This window comes from Cydia fagiglandana, chromosome 26, assembly GCF_963556715.1.
Source record: "Cydia fagiglandana chromosome 26, ilCydFagi1.1, whole genome shotgun sequence".
NCBI lineage: Eukaryota > Metazoa > Arthropoda > Insecta > Lepidoptera > Tortricidae > Cydia > Cydia fagiglandana.
In genome coordinates, this window is record NC_085957.1 from 9,299,145 (window position 1) to 9,316,917 (window position 17,773).

General features: G+C 40.5%; 1 protein-coding gene across 2 annotated transcripts; it reads left to right on the forward strand.

The window, feature by feature from the left end:
- The first annotated feature begins 5 nt into the window (after nt 1–5).
- LOC134677407 (zinc finger protein 354A-like) lies at nt 6–17,763 on the forward strand. Of its 2 annotated transcripts, XM_063535862.1 has the most exons (14): nt 6–318; nt 658–798; nt 2,414–2,630; nt 3,949–4,072; nt 4,662–4,796; nt 5,936–6,053; nt 7,504–7,713; nt 8,307–8,422; nt 9,475–9,585; nt 11,015–11,144; nt 12,289–12,362; nt 12,947–13,058; nt 13,687–13,794; nt 16,502–17,763. In XM_063535862.1, the coding sequence occupies exons 1-14, from the start codon at nt 169–171 to the stop codon at nt 16,673–16,675; spliced, it is 1,920 nt and encodes a 639-aa protein (XP_063391932.1). In that variant the 5' UTR covers nt 6–168; the 3' UTR covers nt 16,676–17,763. The 2 variants fall into 2 exon arrangements, 1 of the variants encoding a protein (XP_063391932.1); XR_010100023.1 differs by lacking the exons at nt 13,687–13,794; nt 16,502–17,763 and having other exon boundaries at nt 11,015–11,295; nt 12,947–13,001.
- The last annotated feature ends 10 nt before the right edge of the window (nt 17,764–17,773 follow it).

The following is a 17,773-nucleotide window of genomic DNA, read 5'->3' on the forward strand; positions in this document are numbered from 1 at the left end:
GTTACTAATATGGCAACATTGTGTAAAGCAGCCATTTTGTGGTGTCCCAGTATAGTTGCGTGGTCTTCTTAATTTTCGTCTATTTTACATGGAAGTATTACTTTTTGTTATGATTTGAAATCTAATCTTGTATATTTAATTTGAAAAGTTTGTTTACAAACTATAACTATGTCCGTGATGGAACAAGAGGTTGAAAGCGGGTACAGAGTCGTTTGTTGTACCTGTTTGAGCACAGATCGGAATTTAATATCCATAAATGGCCTAGCTCCAGTGTATCAAATATTTCGACTGCTTATGTACGATTTTGCGGGAGACAGGGTAAGTTTTCAAAAGTTTTAACTTTAACTAAGTTAAAACTCTTTTTTAATGAATTACGTAAAGTAGCATACCTATATACATTATGTCCATTTATTTATACATTTAGAACGGAAAGACAAAGAACGCTTAGCATTATTTTTATAGTATTTTTTTAAAGGGGTTTTGTCATGCATATTTGTAGTTAGCATATAAATATTACAAATTCATGCAGCAGCAATAAACCTTTTCTGGATTATGTACACCCAGTAAGTTATAATGTGCTGGTACCATTTTATATGGAACCGTTTCATAAATGACTAATATCTTTATCAAGCGTTAATAAACTGTTGAATGTTACAGTTTGATAGCAGCCTGTCCGGAATGGAGCAGATAATCTGCTGGGAGTGCCTGGCGATGATGAAGAAGTTCATGAAGTTCAAACGGCAGGTGCACAGCGCGCAGGAGCATATCCGGGTCCTGGCGTTGAGTGGCTCGCAAGAGGTATACAGAATAAAATAATGGGCTCTGAATATACTTATAGTCTGTAGATTTGTTAGTGGACCCGAGCCGCTAATCCTTTGCCTGTTAAGTAAAAACCTGTAAAAAAAGGTGTAATTCTCTATGGTTACTGAGTGCTGCCGAGTCGAACTAGTCTAAAATGTGTCATCGAGATGCGTAACGAAGGCGTGTTTTCAGAGAGCGCACCTACACTGGTGTTTTGAGTGTTGGACTAGCCGGCACTGTCTATATTATCCTCGTAAGTCCCCGCGTACTTGTACAAGTACAAATTAAGGATAGCACTTCAGACCTGACATTTTAACTACATAGATGGCGTAACTGCCTATTGTACTTACTCAAGTACAAATTTTTCATTCCCCATTTATCGGGTAGTTTTTTTACAACGGCAACATTGACACGGTCATTCTCATTCTATATTCTATGGTCAATTTCGCCATGTTAGATAGGTACAGTCAACTGTCAGTGTCACTTTTTCGCAAGATGGCCACACAGTCAGGTCGCTGGCCAGCACGAAGTAAGATAATCGGTTTATATTCAAGTAATCACTTGTTTTTTCTGTTGTCATACGAATGTATTATTATATTTAAATTATAAATATTGTAAAATAAACAATATTTCAAAGAAACCTGTATATTTAAGGAGGTTTATGATTGGTCAAAATAATTTGTACTTACGGTAGTACGTTCGGTCTAACTTACAAGTATTTTTGTTATTATTCTAGCGTTTGATGAAAAGCAAATATCACAACTTCTCAATAACTATGACTTCAAGGACTCCGATAATGAAGATATGTTTATATTTGAACCCGACCAAGAATCAAATAGGGACTTTTCATCGTTTTCGGAATATGAAGATAGAGAAATAGAAGTTTGCAGTACGCGGACGTGTATCTAGTCATCGATTTGAAAGTGCTCGTGGTCAATGAGGTGGGCATAGCCGTGGTAGAAGCACAAGTGGACAAGGGCGCGACGTGGGCAAAGTGCAAGGGTTAGGTCTGGAGATCTAGTCCAGGTTTTGAACACCCAAATCCAACCTCCGTGGATGTAGTATGGTATTAAAATAATGAAGAGGTTTTTTAATTCACCTTTTTATAAGTAGAAGATTAGTTATGTTGTAATAAAGTATTTTTTTTTACTTTAGTGATGTTTAGAGAAAATATATAATTTAATTTTAATATTAAATAAATCCTTTTTCTTTTTTTATTATACTGTGTAAAAACCCAATGTACTCACACAAGTACAAAATATTTTCATTAATTTCCTTCTCATAGAGCTGCTATACATAATAAACATACCATAAAAATACTGAAAATAAGACCTCACTTCAAAAAATCTCTAAAATCGACATCTTTGTGTTTCGGTCTGAAGCACTATTCTTGGTTTGTACTTGGTATAGTACAGCCGGCAGTTATGACTACTGCTGTCGGAAAAACACAGGACTTACGAGGTTATTCATAAAACTACGGCCTGATTTAGTTAAATTATGTTGTTTCCTTTCTTACAAATATATAAGTCAAAATGGCAGATAAGACAAACGATTCATAGCTAACTCAGACCAGTAACGCGTTTATGAATAATACCATTATTGTATATTGCAGACCATGGACCACACCTACATGTCCCAATCCCTCTCCAGCCTGGAGGTGACCACCAAAACAGAGTACGACAGTATATTCTTCGACTACACGACCCGGGACGAGTGGCCTCAGTACATAGCCATCAGCTCAGCGCAGAATGTGAAGCACGAGCGGTATGATGTAGCGCAGGCGGTTAGGGAGAACATCAATCTGGAGATGGACGGACATATGCTGGAAGGTAATATCATACTCTCACACAGACGTATTCTCACAGGAACAGAGATTCTTAGCCACTGCAACTCGGTATTTGGAGTCGAATCTCCACACCTCCACTCCACACATAGTCACATATAAAATAATTACTTGAATTTTGACAACCCTAAATAGCCGAAAGGGATAATGCCATACATTAGAAAGGGCTGTCCCTTCGTCATGAATCATGATGTGTCCCTGAACCGCTGTCAAACTTCGGTTTTGTACATAGAGTAATATAAGTAAAGAAAGAGTGGCAACACCATCGGTTTTCTTATCAAAACGCGCGTTCGTAGTCAACATCTATCGTCATGTAGCGGAATTTATCACTACTGCTAGTCGACAATAGATGTCGCGGCGAACGAAAGCCTGGAGGTGACCACCAAGACGGAGTACGACAGTATATTCTTCGACTACACGACCCGGGACGAGTGGCCGCAGTACATAGCCATCAGCTCAGCGCAGAATGTGAAGCACGAGCGGTATGATGTAGCGCAGGCGGTCAGGGAGAACATCAATCTGGAGATGGACGGACATATGCTGGAAGGTAATATACTCTCACACAGACATTCTCACAGAAGGAACAGAGATTCTTAGCCACTGCAACTCGGTATTTGGAGTCAATCTCCACACCCACAACTATACCGTCTGAATTTAGTATTATTAGTATGTATATAGTATAGTTGTAATACAATAATTTGTTATGTTTATTTAGTCAATAAATAAATAAATGATAAATATCAGCGGTAGGAAACTAGAACGGACTTTTTCAGCTCTGTTCGGCTCAGCATTGCTCCAAGCAATTTTTTTTTTCTGCCTTACTGCAATTTTGTACAGGGTGAATTTGCCAATGTCCGAGCAATTATTACGGTTGGCACAATTTGACGTCCCACACAGTCGAGATAAGATAAAGAATTACGATAACTTTACGGGCGTGATTTCGTTAAATATTAGGGTTGGCACAACTTGGCGTTCCTTTGCGTGCACGACCACAGATAATGATTTGAATTTTGACGACCCTAAATAGCTGAAAGGGATAGTGTCATATAAGTAAGTGACAGCATGATTCGACCCTGAACCGCTGTCAAACTTCAGTTTTGTAGGTAGTTTCCTTTCTGTATGGTAGTACTATTATTTATTCTGTGCCTTAAGGCTGATTTAGATGGCGCGTACTCGCATGCGATATTAGTTACATTGCGGACTGTTGGTTACGTCCAATTCAACCGACGGATCAAAACCCGCAATGGTATGAAACACATGCGAGTTCTCGCATCATCTAAACGAGCCCTCACTCTCTTTTTCAGTGCCAGAGATAGTACTAGAGAACCCGGTGACTGGTGTAATGTCGCACATAGTGGTCGGCACCGACGACATGACGCGGATTGAGACCTACCGCATGAAAGGGGAACTCGAGGAGCTTAACATAGAGTAAGTTAATTAATGTCAGTAACGGATCTAATAATAAATAAATAAATAATTTCTTTATTCAGACAAATACAGTCCACATTTGTTAGTATACTTATAAACTAGGTTAATTGTACTTATATATGTAAATATACTACATTTAGGCCCACTTGCACCATCCTACTAACCCACCGTTAAGCGGTTAAACCGTTAACCTAATGTCAAATTATACTGGTAACCATGGCAACTCCAGGTTTAACTGGTTAACCCCGGATTAGTAGAATGGTGCAAGTAGCCCTTATACAGGTATTATTTTTAACCCTTTACCGCATACGAAGCCATTTATGGCGGATATAATATTCAACTAATGCGCGGGGAAAAAAGCGGAGGTCGCGGGTTCAAACCCCGGCTCGTACCAATGAGTTTTTCGGAACTTGTGTACGAAATATCATTTGATATTTGCCAGTCGCTTTCGGTGATGGAAAACATCGTGAGGAAACCGGACTAATCCCAATAAAGCCTAGTTTACCCTCTGGGTTGGAAGGTCAGATGGCAGTTGTTTAAAAAAAAAAAATCTTACATCAGTAAGATATCATTTATATTTGTGTTTCAGAACAATTCCGTCGGCACCGAAAATCGAAGCAGTAATTATATCAAAACCAGTCAAGCCAAAAGAGGAGAAAACAGCAGCGCAGAAGATGAAATACTTCACGGAGTTTATGAGTGAAACTGAAATGCTTGCTTCAAGGTAATATAATAATATATCTACAATTATATTTTATGTAATATCTTACTTGTAACCTAATGTTATTAGGGTCAATCAACTATTTCTTGTTGTTATTCTGTCCCATCAGCCAGGAGACAATAGTAGCATAGTTTGTTAGAAGAACTGCCGTACCATGTTCTACAAACATGCTTAGTAGATGTCCCATTATGGAAAGGCCTTATAACTACCAAAAAATCAAGTTTCGTGCAATTAAATACGGAATAACTAGTATTTTAAGAGTGACCCGGGAGACCGTAACCATGGCAACTAGTGACAAGAAAAAGTTGATTCACCCATTAACAAATTTTATCTTTCATTTAATAATAAGGCTTTTTTCCTTCACCGAAAAGCTAGTGGTAAATATCAATTGATATTTCGTACATATTAAGTTCCGAAAAACTCATTGGTACGAGCCGGGATTTGAACCCTCGTGAGGAAACCTGCATACATCTGCGAAGAAATTCAAAGGTGTATGTGAAGTCCCCAATCCGCATTGGGCTAGCGTGAGGACTATAGCCCAAGCCCTCTCGCGCATGAGAGGAGGCCTGTGCTCAGCAGTGGGACGTATATAGGCTGAAATGATGATGATGATGATGAATAAGGCTTTTAATACCGAAAATTGTACATAATCTTTAAAATTATAAAAATAAAAAGTAATAAAAGTAAAATGTACGCCAGGCAACTATTGGCTCATAAATAAATTTATATTTATACCCTCGTTACCTCGCACCTCCATTAGGCCACTCAGCAAGCTTAGAATCCTAAACACGTTACTCTGAAAAACTATTATATCTCGATTGTATAAAATGCTCATATTTAATTACACAAACGGGTCTACCGCGATATAATTTCATTGTTTTTACCTTTAATTCCGACGTTTCAGCCGAGTTGCACCAGCTGTGGTCACGGAAAGACTGACGTCCCAGCAAATGTCAACGGAGATATTAATAAAACACCACTAAACTACCCGAAATTAGTTTATAAAAATGTTCGGGGTAGACAAAGAAATTGCAGCTACCCGTTAATGTTTAATGTTTATTGTCCCGTTTGTGTAATTAAATATGTGTACAAAACGAGAGAGTTTAAAGTGTTATATTGTATAAAATACTATTATTTTTCAGAGAGGAAGCGAAAGAGAAAGTACAATACGCTAGCTCGGTGTACAAATGTGAGCTATGCATAATAGGGTTTTATACGCAGCAGCAGGTTGAAGACCACTTCGTGTCCGACCACAGGGCCGTGAGTATTGCCAAATATATCCTCTTAAGGCCCAAGGTCCTACCTATAGTACCTCTTTAGTTCGATGAAATATAAATCGTATTCAATTGGAACAGAGTCGCTTTTTGCTTTGTTTCGTTCAATTTTCCAACAACGTAAAATCAACTCTAATTCCTACACTGTAGGTTCAAATATCGGTATCAAATTTTGGATGTTTCATTTGTATTCCTGGACCTTAGGAGGATATATATAATTCCGTATAAGATAAATAGTGTCTATGATAAAAAACCGGACAAGGGCGAGTCGGACTCGCCCACCGAGGGTTCCGTACTTTCTAGTATATGTAGCTCGATGTACAATAGTGAGCTGTGTATAATAGGGTTCTATACGCAGCAGCAGGTTGAAGATCATTTCGTGTCCGACCACAAGGCCGTGAGTATTGCTTTTTAGGGTTCCGTACCCAAAGGGTAAAACGGGACCCTATTACTAAGACTTCGCTGCCCGTCCGTCCGTCCGTCTGTCACCAGGCTGTATCTCACGAACCGTGATAGCTAGAGAGTTGAAATTTTCACAGATGATGTATTTCTGTTGCCGCTATAACAACAAATAGTAAAAACAGAATAAAATAAAGATTTAAATGGGGCTCCCATACAACAAACGTGATTTTTGACCAAAGTTAAGCAACGTCGGGAGTGGTCAGTACTTGGATGGGTGACCGTATTTTTTTTTGTTTTTTTTTTGTTTTTTTTTTTTTGCATTATGGTACGGAACCCTTCGTGCGCGAGTCCGACTCGCACTTGCCCGGTTTTTTAGTACGGTCATAGATAAATATAGTAAGAATAGAGTGCTCACTCCATACACCAGTTTTTTTATCAAAACGACTATTATTTTCGCAGTTTATCAGTACCGCTACCACAGAATAAGTAATAGTACTACCGTACAGAAAGGACACTTCCTAGAAAACCGAAGTTTGACAGCGGTTCGGGGTCGAATCATGATATCCCTTTCCTTTCTAAGTAGGTAATTATCTGTGGTCGTGCACGCAATGGTACGTCAAGTTGTGTCAACCCTAATAATTGCTCGGAGCAATGCTGAGCCGAATGGAGCCGAGTTTGCCCGAAGTCAGGAGTGTCTCCCCACTGGCTTAGGTACTTATTTCTCTATGCTATGGTCAGGGGTGCGAACCTCCTGACTTCGGCCAAACTCGGCTCCGCTCGGCTCAGCATTGCTCCGAGCTATTATTAGGGCTGAAACAACTTGACGTCCTTTTGCGTGCACGACCACATATAAGATAAGGGCTTGAATTTTGACAACCCTAAATAGCCGAAAGGGATAGTGCCATATATTAAAAACGGAAAGCATGATTGGACCCTGAACCACTGTCAAACTTCGGTTTAGTAGGAAGTTTCCTTTCTGTACGGTAGTACTATTATTTATTCTGTGCTATGGCTAACTTTTATTTATTTTTTAGAAACCCGGCTATTCCCCCTGCAAAGTCTGCTACAAATACGTGGAAGACTCCAAACTGCAATCCCACGTGGAGACACACTACCTGCGCCACATCTGCAAGCTGTGCGGCCACTCGACGCGGCTGGTGGCCGCCATGCAGGCGCACCAGGACACGCACATAGCCAAGCCGTCGGCGCAGCAAGTGGTCATCGGAGGTACCGAGCAGAGAAAGGTGAAGAGAACACTTAATATGTAAATACTAGCTTTTGCCCGCGACTTCGTCTGCGTGGATTAGTGACAGCAGCTAAAGTAGGTATAGCGCCTGGATAATGCTAATAGCAATCATTCAATTCGCGCATTGCTTACTTCAATTATTAGGCAATTCATTAATTCCACCCCCCTTTGCACTCTCTTCAGGGATGATTTCCGACTTAAAAGGATCCTATGTCCTTCCCTGGACTATCTCTATACCAAATTTGAACTAAATCGGTTCGGCGGGTTAAGCGTGAAGAGGTAACAGATAGACACACATACTTTCGCCTTTATAATATTAGTATGGATTTTAGATGTGTATAAATACAGAAATATTAGGGGACATCTTACACAGATCAACCTAGCCCCAAACTAAGCAAAGCCTGTACTATGGGTGCTAGGCGACGGTATACATACTTATATACATAGAAAACACCCATGACTCAGGAACAAATATTTGTGTTCATCACACAAATAAATGCCCTTACCGGGATTCGTACCCAGGACCATCGGCTTCACAGGCATCACTACCCACTAAGCCAGACCGGTCGTCATATAATTTGTATATTACAGAATCGCAAGAAAAAAGAGCCTCCGTCGAATCCACCCAAGCCAGGCGACCTGCGGAAATTGCTGTCTAAGACCACTATAGAGGGCTACCAGTGTCTCGAGTGTGACATGTTCTTCAAGTAAGCATTCTTAACATCTACCTCCCCCCCCCCCCCTCCCCGGTCTAAAAGGAGCCCCCATCCAAGCTGACCTGGACTGAAGGGTACCTGGGGAAACTGCGCTGAATTTATTGAGTATGTTTTTATTCAAAATCAGATAATATATTGTATGAAAAGTTTAGTTTTCAGTGTGACACGCAATGAATAAAATAAAATAATTCATATTAAAATGCGACTATCCGTCATCATCATTGGCCGTATTATTCAAGAATAAAAATACAGTATATTTGTAATAATCGAATTTAAAATGTTGTGATACATACTAACTAACTAACTAATTATTTTGGCTCAGCGATCCAAAGAGAATCTTGGCCTCCGAAACGAGAGCGTGCCACCTGTCCCGATCTTGCGCAACTTCCTGCCAGATAAATTTACGGTTTAGACTTACTTGTTAGGGTTCCGTACCCAAAGGGTAAAACGCCCCTATTAGTAAGACTTCGCTGTCCGTCCGTCCGTCCGTCCGTCTGTCACCAGGCTGTATCTCACGAACCGTGATAGCTAGACAGTTCAAAATTTTCACAGATGATGTATTTCTGTTGCCGCTATAACAACAAATACTAAAAACAGAATAAAATAAAGATTTAAATGGAGCTCCCATACAACAAACGTGATTTTTGACCAAAGTTAAGCAACGTCGGGAGTGGTCAGTACTTGGATGGGTGACCGTTTTGTTTTTTTGCTTTTTTTTTGTTTTTCTTTTTTTGCATTATGGTACGGAACCCTACGTGCGCGAGTCTGACTCGCACATGCCCGGTTTTTTTTGTTATCTCGGCGCGCGCGCGTACGCGATACACGGCCGTCGTGAACGCTGCTCGCACTGTTAGTGCTTGAGAAAGGAGACCTAGGCTCTCCGAAACATGTCGCGCGAGTGACTAAAAACAAGCGAGTCTAAACCGTAAAATTATTCAAAGTATATTTGTGTCACGAATATTCTTAAATTTCAGATAAAAAATGACAGATGTGAACACTAAACTACATTGCAATTTATATGATCTCGTATTGTTTTTTTTTAGAAATTCCCGCGCTCGCAAGAACCACGTGGCCCGCTTCCACAGAGAAGGTCTACAGTGTGACCACTGCAAGAAACGCTTCGTCAACCGGACCACACTGGCAACACATTTAAGGTATTCTATAGGGTGCTTCCTGTAACAGGAGCAATAAATTAAACTAAAGGCTGTACTCCTCAAATTGACCAACATTTGTTCAGCAACTTTTAAAAATTATGAATCCTTTAGACTTCCTCTTTTTCATACAAAATAAATATTGCCTTCAATGTACGCTGACATCAGTGTGTTTGACGTTACTTGTCACGCTTTTAGCATAACAAAATTTGCATTACATTGCGTCTTAGAATAAATTTTAACGTGTAATAAAAATCAAACCATGAGTTATTTTCAAAAGTTGCTGAACAAATGTTGGTCAGTTTGAGGAGTACAGCCTACAGTTTAATTTATTGCTCCTGTTACAGAAAACACACTGTATATTTTTAATATAACAGCTGTGTGTGTTGGAGACATCGCGATAAGCTTAAAAAATTTAAATATTTACTTCGTTCAGCCGAGCTAGCACTTGATTGGCGCGACAGTATCTCGCCGCGGGATAGACTACCCGTCCCTCTTTAATTAATACAGTTAGAAAAAGACGGGTAGTCAATCATGTGCTTGACCTACAGAGAGAGAGAGAGAGAGAGAGAGAGAGAGAGAAATAAATTATCAGACCAATACAGGTGGTGTGGACGCAAATGCCAGTTTGGCTCGCCGATTCCACTTTATTCGATTGTAAGCTTAGGGGTCATCCATTAATTACATCACACGTTTAGGGGGAGGGAGGGGGTCAAGAAAATGTGACATATTGTGACATGGGGGAGGGGGGAGACACAAACTTTGTGACGTCACTTTAACTTCATCAGATTTAAATTATTTTATTCGCTGTACATTTAAATAACAAGTTTTTAAAACGATAATCGTTTTTATTCGTTTAATTTTCTTTCCTAAGCAGTTTTGGGTTATAAAATTACGAATATTTATATCGTCAAAAATATTTTGATAAAATATTAATAATACTTAGGTACTTACTTAATTCGATTTGGCGATTTCGTAGAAAAAATGTGACGTCACACTAGGGGGGAGGGGTTTGCCAAATGTGACCAAGTGTGACAAGGAGGGGGGGAGGGGTCAAAAAACCTAGAATTTCGTGTGACGTAATTAATGGATGACCCCTTATGGTCAATAAAATGGAGGTGCGGACGTAAGAATACCAATTTGTGACATATATATATAGTATGCGCGTTTGGGAACATTATTTTTTATTAAGAGTGTTTTAATGTCACCACATATCTAAAATTGGTGATTAAATTGTGTACGTGTGGACGGTATATGAGAATGACGCCAATTTCTTTTTCGATCAAATGGGTCGATTTGAGTACCCCGTCTGGACTGGCTTATTTTGTAAGGTGTAGAGCGTCGTCTAGTTCGGCTTTAAAACACGACTAATATGTATGTGTATGTGTAAGACACCACAAAAATCAGTTACAACTTTTTATGTCCCACACAGACTGCACGAAGGCCCGCTGCCCAAGGAGGAATGCCCGATCTGCCACAAGATGGTGCGAGTGATACAGCTCAAGTACCACATACAGAGGCACGAGAACAAGAGCCGATACGAGTGTGTTGACTGTAACAAGGTCAGTTTATGTCCCACACAGACTGCGCGACGGCCCGCTGCCCAAGGAGGAATGCCCGATCTGCCACAAGATGGTGCGCGTGATACAGCTCAAGTACCACATACAGAGGCACGAGAACAAGAGCAGATACGAGTGTGTCGACTGTAACAAGGTCAGTTTATGTCCCACACAGACTGCGCGACGGCCCGCTGCCCAAGGAGGAATGCCCGATCTGCCACAAGATGGTGCGAGTGATACAGCTCAAGTACCACATACAGAGGCACGAGAACAAGAGCCGATACGAGTGTGTCGACTGTAACAAGGTCAGTTTATGTCCCACACAGACTGCGCGACGGCCCGCTGCCCAAGGAGGAATGCCCGATCTGCCACAAGATGGTGCGAGTGATACAGCTCAAGTACCACATACAGAGGCACGAGAACAAGAGCCGATACTAGTGTGTCGACTGTAACAAGGTCAGTTTATGTCCCACACAGACTGCGCGACGGCCCGCTGCCCAAGGAGGAATGCCCGATCTGCCACAAGATGGTGCGAGTGATACAGCTCAAGTACCACATACAGAGGCACGAGAACAAGAGCCGATACGAGTGTGTCGACTGTAACAAGGTCAGTTTATGTCCCACACAGACTGCGCGACGGCCCGCTGCCCAAGGAGGAATGCCCGATCTGCCACAAGATGGTGCGAGTGATACAGCTCAAGTACCACATACAGAGGCACGAGAACAAGAGCCGATACGAGTGTGTCGACTGTAACAAGGTCAGTTTATGTCCCACACAGACTGCGCGACTCTTTGTACAAGCTTTTATTTAACTTGTTAGTATGTTAGTGTGGGTCGAATCTTGGAATCTAAATTTGACCCACTTCCCGATTTCCGATTGTACATATGTAAATCGGATGGCAATGCAATACTATGATGATATGGAGCTGATCTGATGATGGAAACAGGAAGTGGCCATGGGAACTCTGTGATAAAACAACGCAACCTGATTGTGTTTGGGGTTGTTAAAATTGTCTCGATGAGTGTTAGTTGCTTGTGGAAAGAAAAGTACAGTCAAGCGATAAAAGCAATTGTACCAAAAATTCAGTTTTTGTCAACAACATATATTCAATAAAGTTTATTTATCTAATTAATAATAATATTGCAGATATTCTCCCACCTGGCAACGTATCAGGCGCACTTGAAATACTCGAGAGCACACGCTTCGGATCAAGTCTTCAAGTGAGTATAGACTTTGTGCCGTTAACACAAGGTATAATTTCGTACGAGCCAATTATTGCTATGGGTTAAAATAATAACGTTCAGTCTTATATCACTGGGGAGATACTCCTCCTTTCGGGCTAACTCGGCTCCGTTCGGCTCAGCATTGCTCCGAGCAATTATTAGGGTTGGCACAACTTGACGTCTTTTTGCGTGCACGACCACAGATAAGACAATGACATAAGTTTTGACAACCTGGAATAGCCGAAAAGGATAGTGCGATACATTAGAAAGGGATAGCATGATTCGTCCCTGAATCGCTGTCAAACTTCGGTTTTGTAGGAAGTGTCCTTTCTGTACGGTAGTACCATTACTTATCTTGTGCCCCGTTGTTGGCGTGTGAGTAACGTTTTAGTTTAAAACGTAAAGCGTTCTAAGGGTTAAGGAAAAGAAAGGCAAATTAACTCTGACTTGTGTACAAGTATTTGATGCGCCACCATTGATAGCTCTCGCTCTATCATTAAGCAAAATGTGAGACGTAATACACATTGGAACGATATATTGGAGAGATGGAATACCATCGTTGTATAGCTTTTTTTTTGCAGATTCCCATGTCCCATGTGTAATAAAGGCTACCCGACCAAAGAGGCCATGCAGGACCATTTCAACTACCAGCACCTCGGGAAGACCGCTCACAAGTGCCCCGTCTGCGATAAGGTACCTTTACCCTACCAGAGACAACAAAATAGTAGTGCAATAAGGGCTACTGATTCATCTTATTTGTCGACTCGGCTTCGCTTCGTCCGTCAAGAATAAAGGCTACCCGACCACAGAGGCGACGCAGGATCATTTCAACTACTTACCAGCACAATGTTCTTCGTTTTTAGGGTTCCGTACCCAAAGGGTAAAACGGGACTCGCTCCGTCCGTCCGTCCGTCCGTCTGTCCGTCTGTCTGTCACCAGGCTGTCTCTCACGAACCGTGATAGCTAGACAGTTGAAATTTTCACAGATGATGTATTTCTGTTGCCGCTATAACAACAAATACTAAAAACAAAATAAAATTAATATTCAAATGGGGCTTCCATACAACAAACGTGATTTTTGACCGAAGTTAAGCAACGTCGGACGGGGTCAGTACTTGGATGGGTGACCGTTGTTTTTTTGCCTTTTTTTGCTTTATGGTACGGAACCCTTCGTGCGCGAGTCCGACTCGCACTTGCCCGGTTTTTTACCTTTTTTTTGCATAATGGTACGGATCCCGAGTCCGATTCGCACTTGGGCGGTTTTTATTATCTTGGCCCACTTTAAATAGAGCCCACCATAATGTTTGTTTTTATTTGGCAGCCAATAGCGTCCCGCGCCAACGTGGAGAAGCATATGATGCGTGTGCACGGCGAAAAGAAGGAGAAACCCAGGAACCACGTCTGCCAGATATGCAGGAAGGCTTTCACTGTGAGTTCATGTCCTAAAGCAGCGGTCGGCCTTTTAGCAGCCAAGGGCCACATAGTAGTTAACGGAGGTGACGTGGGCCGTACTTCGTTAATATTTATGACTTTATGAGACATTGTCGTTTGTCACTATTACATACAATATAGCCAAGGCGGCACTCGGGTCGCAAGTGACAGGTTCACGAGCCGCATGCGGCCCGCGAGCCGTAGGTTGCCGACCGTAAATAATTTATGTAAAATTTCCTACAAAATAGATATACTGTTACGAACGCAACCTTTATTTGTATTTAAACTAATGCAGTAGCCAAACGCAGCCGTCGGGCTCGGCTAGTATTTGGAAGCTTTTTCTAAAGCACCAATAGGAGCGCTCCACATAACATGTATCGCGGCCAATTAGAGCTCGGAGTAATTAACAATGGAGCCGCCATTAACAGGCGTTCCCCTCTGTCGAAAATAGGCGGTCAATGGTCATATGTCAACCAAGGTAAAGGGCCCCTGTTTCGGCAGGTTAAGGCTCTTGAGAGTGAGTTGAGAGTTTGTGTATTTTTTTTAAATATTACATATCAATACCTTGAAAGCTTTTAAATATGTTATATTAGTTCTTTGTTAATAATTTAATGTATAAACTGTAGGATTTTAGTTGAAACTTTTTTTTATATGAATTTTTTCGTGAACCTCTTATTTGGCTCCCATTTCGTGGTACAAATTTAGGTCAGCTCCTAAATTCGTGAATTCGTGTCCCCTGTTTCGGCATAAAGTTTTCTTAGAGTAATTGGTGATAAATTGATAATTTGCTGATAATCATTTTAAATATTCAACGGTCTTACCTACTTACGAATAATTGTAAGGTCAAATTAAAAATAATAATTAAAAAAAATGTTAAATTGAGAGCTAGCTTAAAGTTTTTTGTACTCGTCGACTTTAATGGTTGAATTAAGACTTAGGTAAACCATATGGGTACTTTAATACTTGATTAAAAGTCAAACTATTTAATTTTAATAAAAAAAAAAAATTAAAAAAAAAAAATAATATTTACAAAAAATAATTTACTATCTTATACGTTAAAAATAAACATACACAAAAATAAATCAAAATTCAATAATAAATAAAATTGTGCTAGTAGTTAATATGAGAATATACGTGGAACATACCTTAAATTTTTTAACTCGGGTCACATTCAAACTCGTTTTATGAGAATTCTAGTGAAAAAAACATATACCGAATTTCGCTCATACGAAACTTCATGAAATACATTAATTGTTTTCTAATTTATTTTTTTAATTATCTTTGTTGTTATATTTAAAAACAAGCACTCAAAATGTATCTAGAAAATCCTTGATTCGTTAGTGGCACGAAATAGGAGACACACGAAAGATAAAATGACCGCTATTTCGTGAGTCGATTTATTGCAATTTTAAGTTATTTCTATGCATATATTCAGTCTTTTTTCTTATCAAATCAATTACTAAGGAATCCACAGAAACACTCCCAAAAACTTTTATTCGAATGGGTTTAGCTTTTCCTTCCTATAAGCTTAACAAGTGAGAGCGCGCACCTTACGCCTAAAAAAAGTGCACGCATACAACACAGCTATTCGCGGCCGTCTGACAGTTTCGACCGTCGTATTACTCTTAGTTTAATCACTAAAATATTGGTTATCATTTTATTGAAGAGATTAAATAATACAGATTTTTTCATATGTATAATTTGAATAAAAGATATTTGAATTCCTTATTATTTGCGCCAGAAAAAAAACTAACGAAATAACGTACTAACACGAACTTGGGGCCGTTTACCTCATATGTATGGACTGACGTTTATCTGACATGACGTACCTATACATTTGATGTGCCCCTCCCCCGCAAAAAACGGCAGACTATTTTGTACCGAAAATTTTAGACATGGCGTCTCCGTTGGTTATATCCTCTAAGAATTAGAGGCACCAAAATCTTAACCACCATTTCGTACATTCAAATTATGCAAATCACTCTTGCATTGCATCAGCCTCCATACAATAACCACACCACTTCTACATCTAACCGTTTAGTCAAAGCCCTTGCAAATCAGATACCTTTGGAAAATTATAATAGTTTACTTCAAATCGAAGCTTTTTATTTGTGTCGTCGAGATCCTGACCTGCACGGCGGCTACATATACAGATGTCCCAAACATGGCACGTCAAACTGACATTGTAGGTAGGAAAAGAAAGCAAGATTGCAAATCATTAAAAATGTTTTAACCCAAATTAAAATAATATTAATTATAACAAACGTATGAAATTGGCATAGTTTAAACATTGTAAGTTAACTTTTATTGTTTATGAGTAATAAAAATCCAAATAGGTGACATTTAATTAGCAAAGCATATTACTGTATCCCAGAGTTTTTAAGTGAAAACTAAATGTTCTAGTTTTAGTTTTAATTAGTCTTAAATATGTTGCTATACCCTCGCAGGGTTCATGTTGAAACTGTACTTAGTCCTAAGATCCTCTGTACACATGAAATGCAATAAAATATATGAGTATGAGTATGAGTGACCATAGTGTAATATAAGTAAAGCAAAGAGTGGTAACTCTATATACCAGTTTTCTTACTAAAACGCGCGTTATTTCGTCACTAACACTCTAAAACTATACACTCTACTTATATTACTCGTTCGATATCTGAATTGGTATTCGAGGCTTTATTTTTTGATAATTGTATTTTTTTCAGGACAAAAAGGCATTAAACCAACACGAGGTGATCCACTCCGGCGCTCGGCCGCTCACCTGCGACCTGTGCCAACAGAGCTTCAAGCAGAAAGCGTCCCTATACACCCACCGCAAGAGGGTCCATAAGGTCTTCCCGGCTAAGAAACAGGTGGAATTCATGGCCAAAGACCAGTAGGACCTCGGGGCCCTGTGGAATTTGACCTCAGGGTCACACCAGTTCGCTCCGGACCTAGCGGCTCTAAGCTCACAAAAATTACAAATTTAACAAAATAGTGCAAGAATTGAAGAAGACTGGACTAAAACGAGGGCTTGTGCACACCAGTTGCGTGTGCGTAGACGTGCACGTGCGCGTTGTAATATACAATTCCTTATGAGAGACGGCACACCGCTTGCGTGACGTGTGCGGCTCCAACATTATAACGCACGCCGGTGTAGCCTGGCCTTTAGGGTCGGAAGCCTGGAGCCTAAGGAGTTGCAAGTGACTTAGGCTACGGTCTGCGCTTATAAAATGATCTATACGCTTGTTTGCCACCGTTATAGTATGCAAAAGAGAACATTCGCTCCATGCTACTTGTGTGAGCAAAGCTTCAAGCAAAAAGCGTCCCTATACACCCACCGAAAAAGGGTCCATAAGGTCTTCCCGGTTAAGAAACAGGTGGAATTCATGGCCAAACACCAGTACGACCTCAGGGTCCTGTGGAGCTAGACCTCAGGGTCACACTAGTTCGTAAAGTTCAATAAATCCGGCCAAGTGCGAGTCGGACTCGCGCACGAAGGGTTCCATTCCTAGTATTTGTTGGTATAGCGGCAACAGAAATACATCATCTGTGAAAATTTCAACTGCCCAGCTATCACGGTTCATGGGATACAGCCTGGTGACAGACATACGGACGGACGCAGCGTGGAGTCTTAGTAATAGTTCTGTTTTTACCCTTTGGGTACGGAACACTAAAAAGCGCTGGTGGCCTAACTGTAAGAGCGTGCGACTTTCAATCCGAAGGTCACGGGTTCACACTCCGGCTCGTACCAATGAGTTTTTCGGAACTTATGTACGAAATATCATTTGATATTTACCAGTCGCTTTTCGGTGAAGGAAAACATCATGAAACTGACTAATCCCGAGACCTAGTTTCCCCTCTGGGTTGGAAGGTCAGATGGCAGTCGCTTTCGTAAAAACTAGTGCCTACGTCATTTCCTGGGATTCGTTGTCAAGCGGACCCCAGGCTCCCATGAGCCGTGACAAAATGCCGGGACAACGCGAGGATGAATTGAC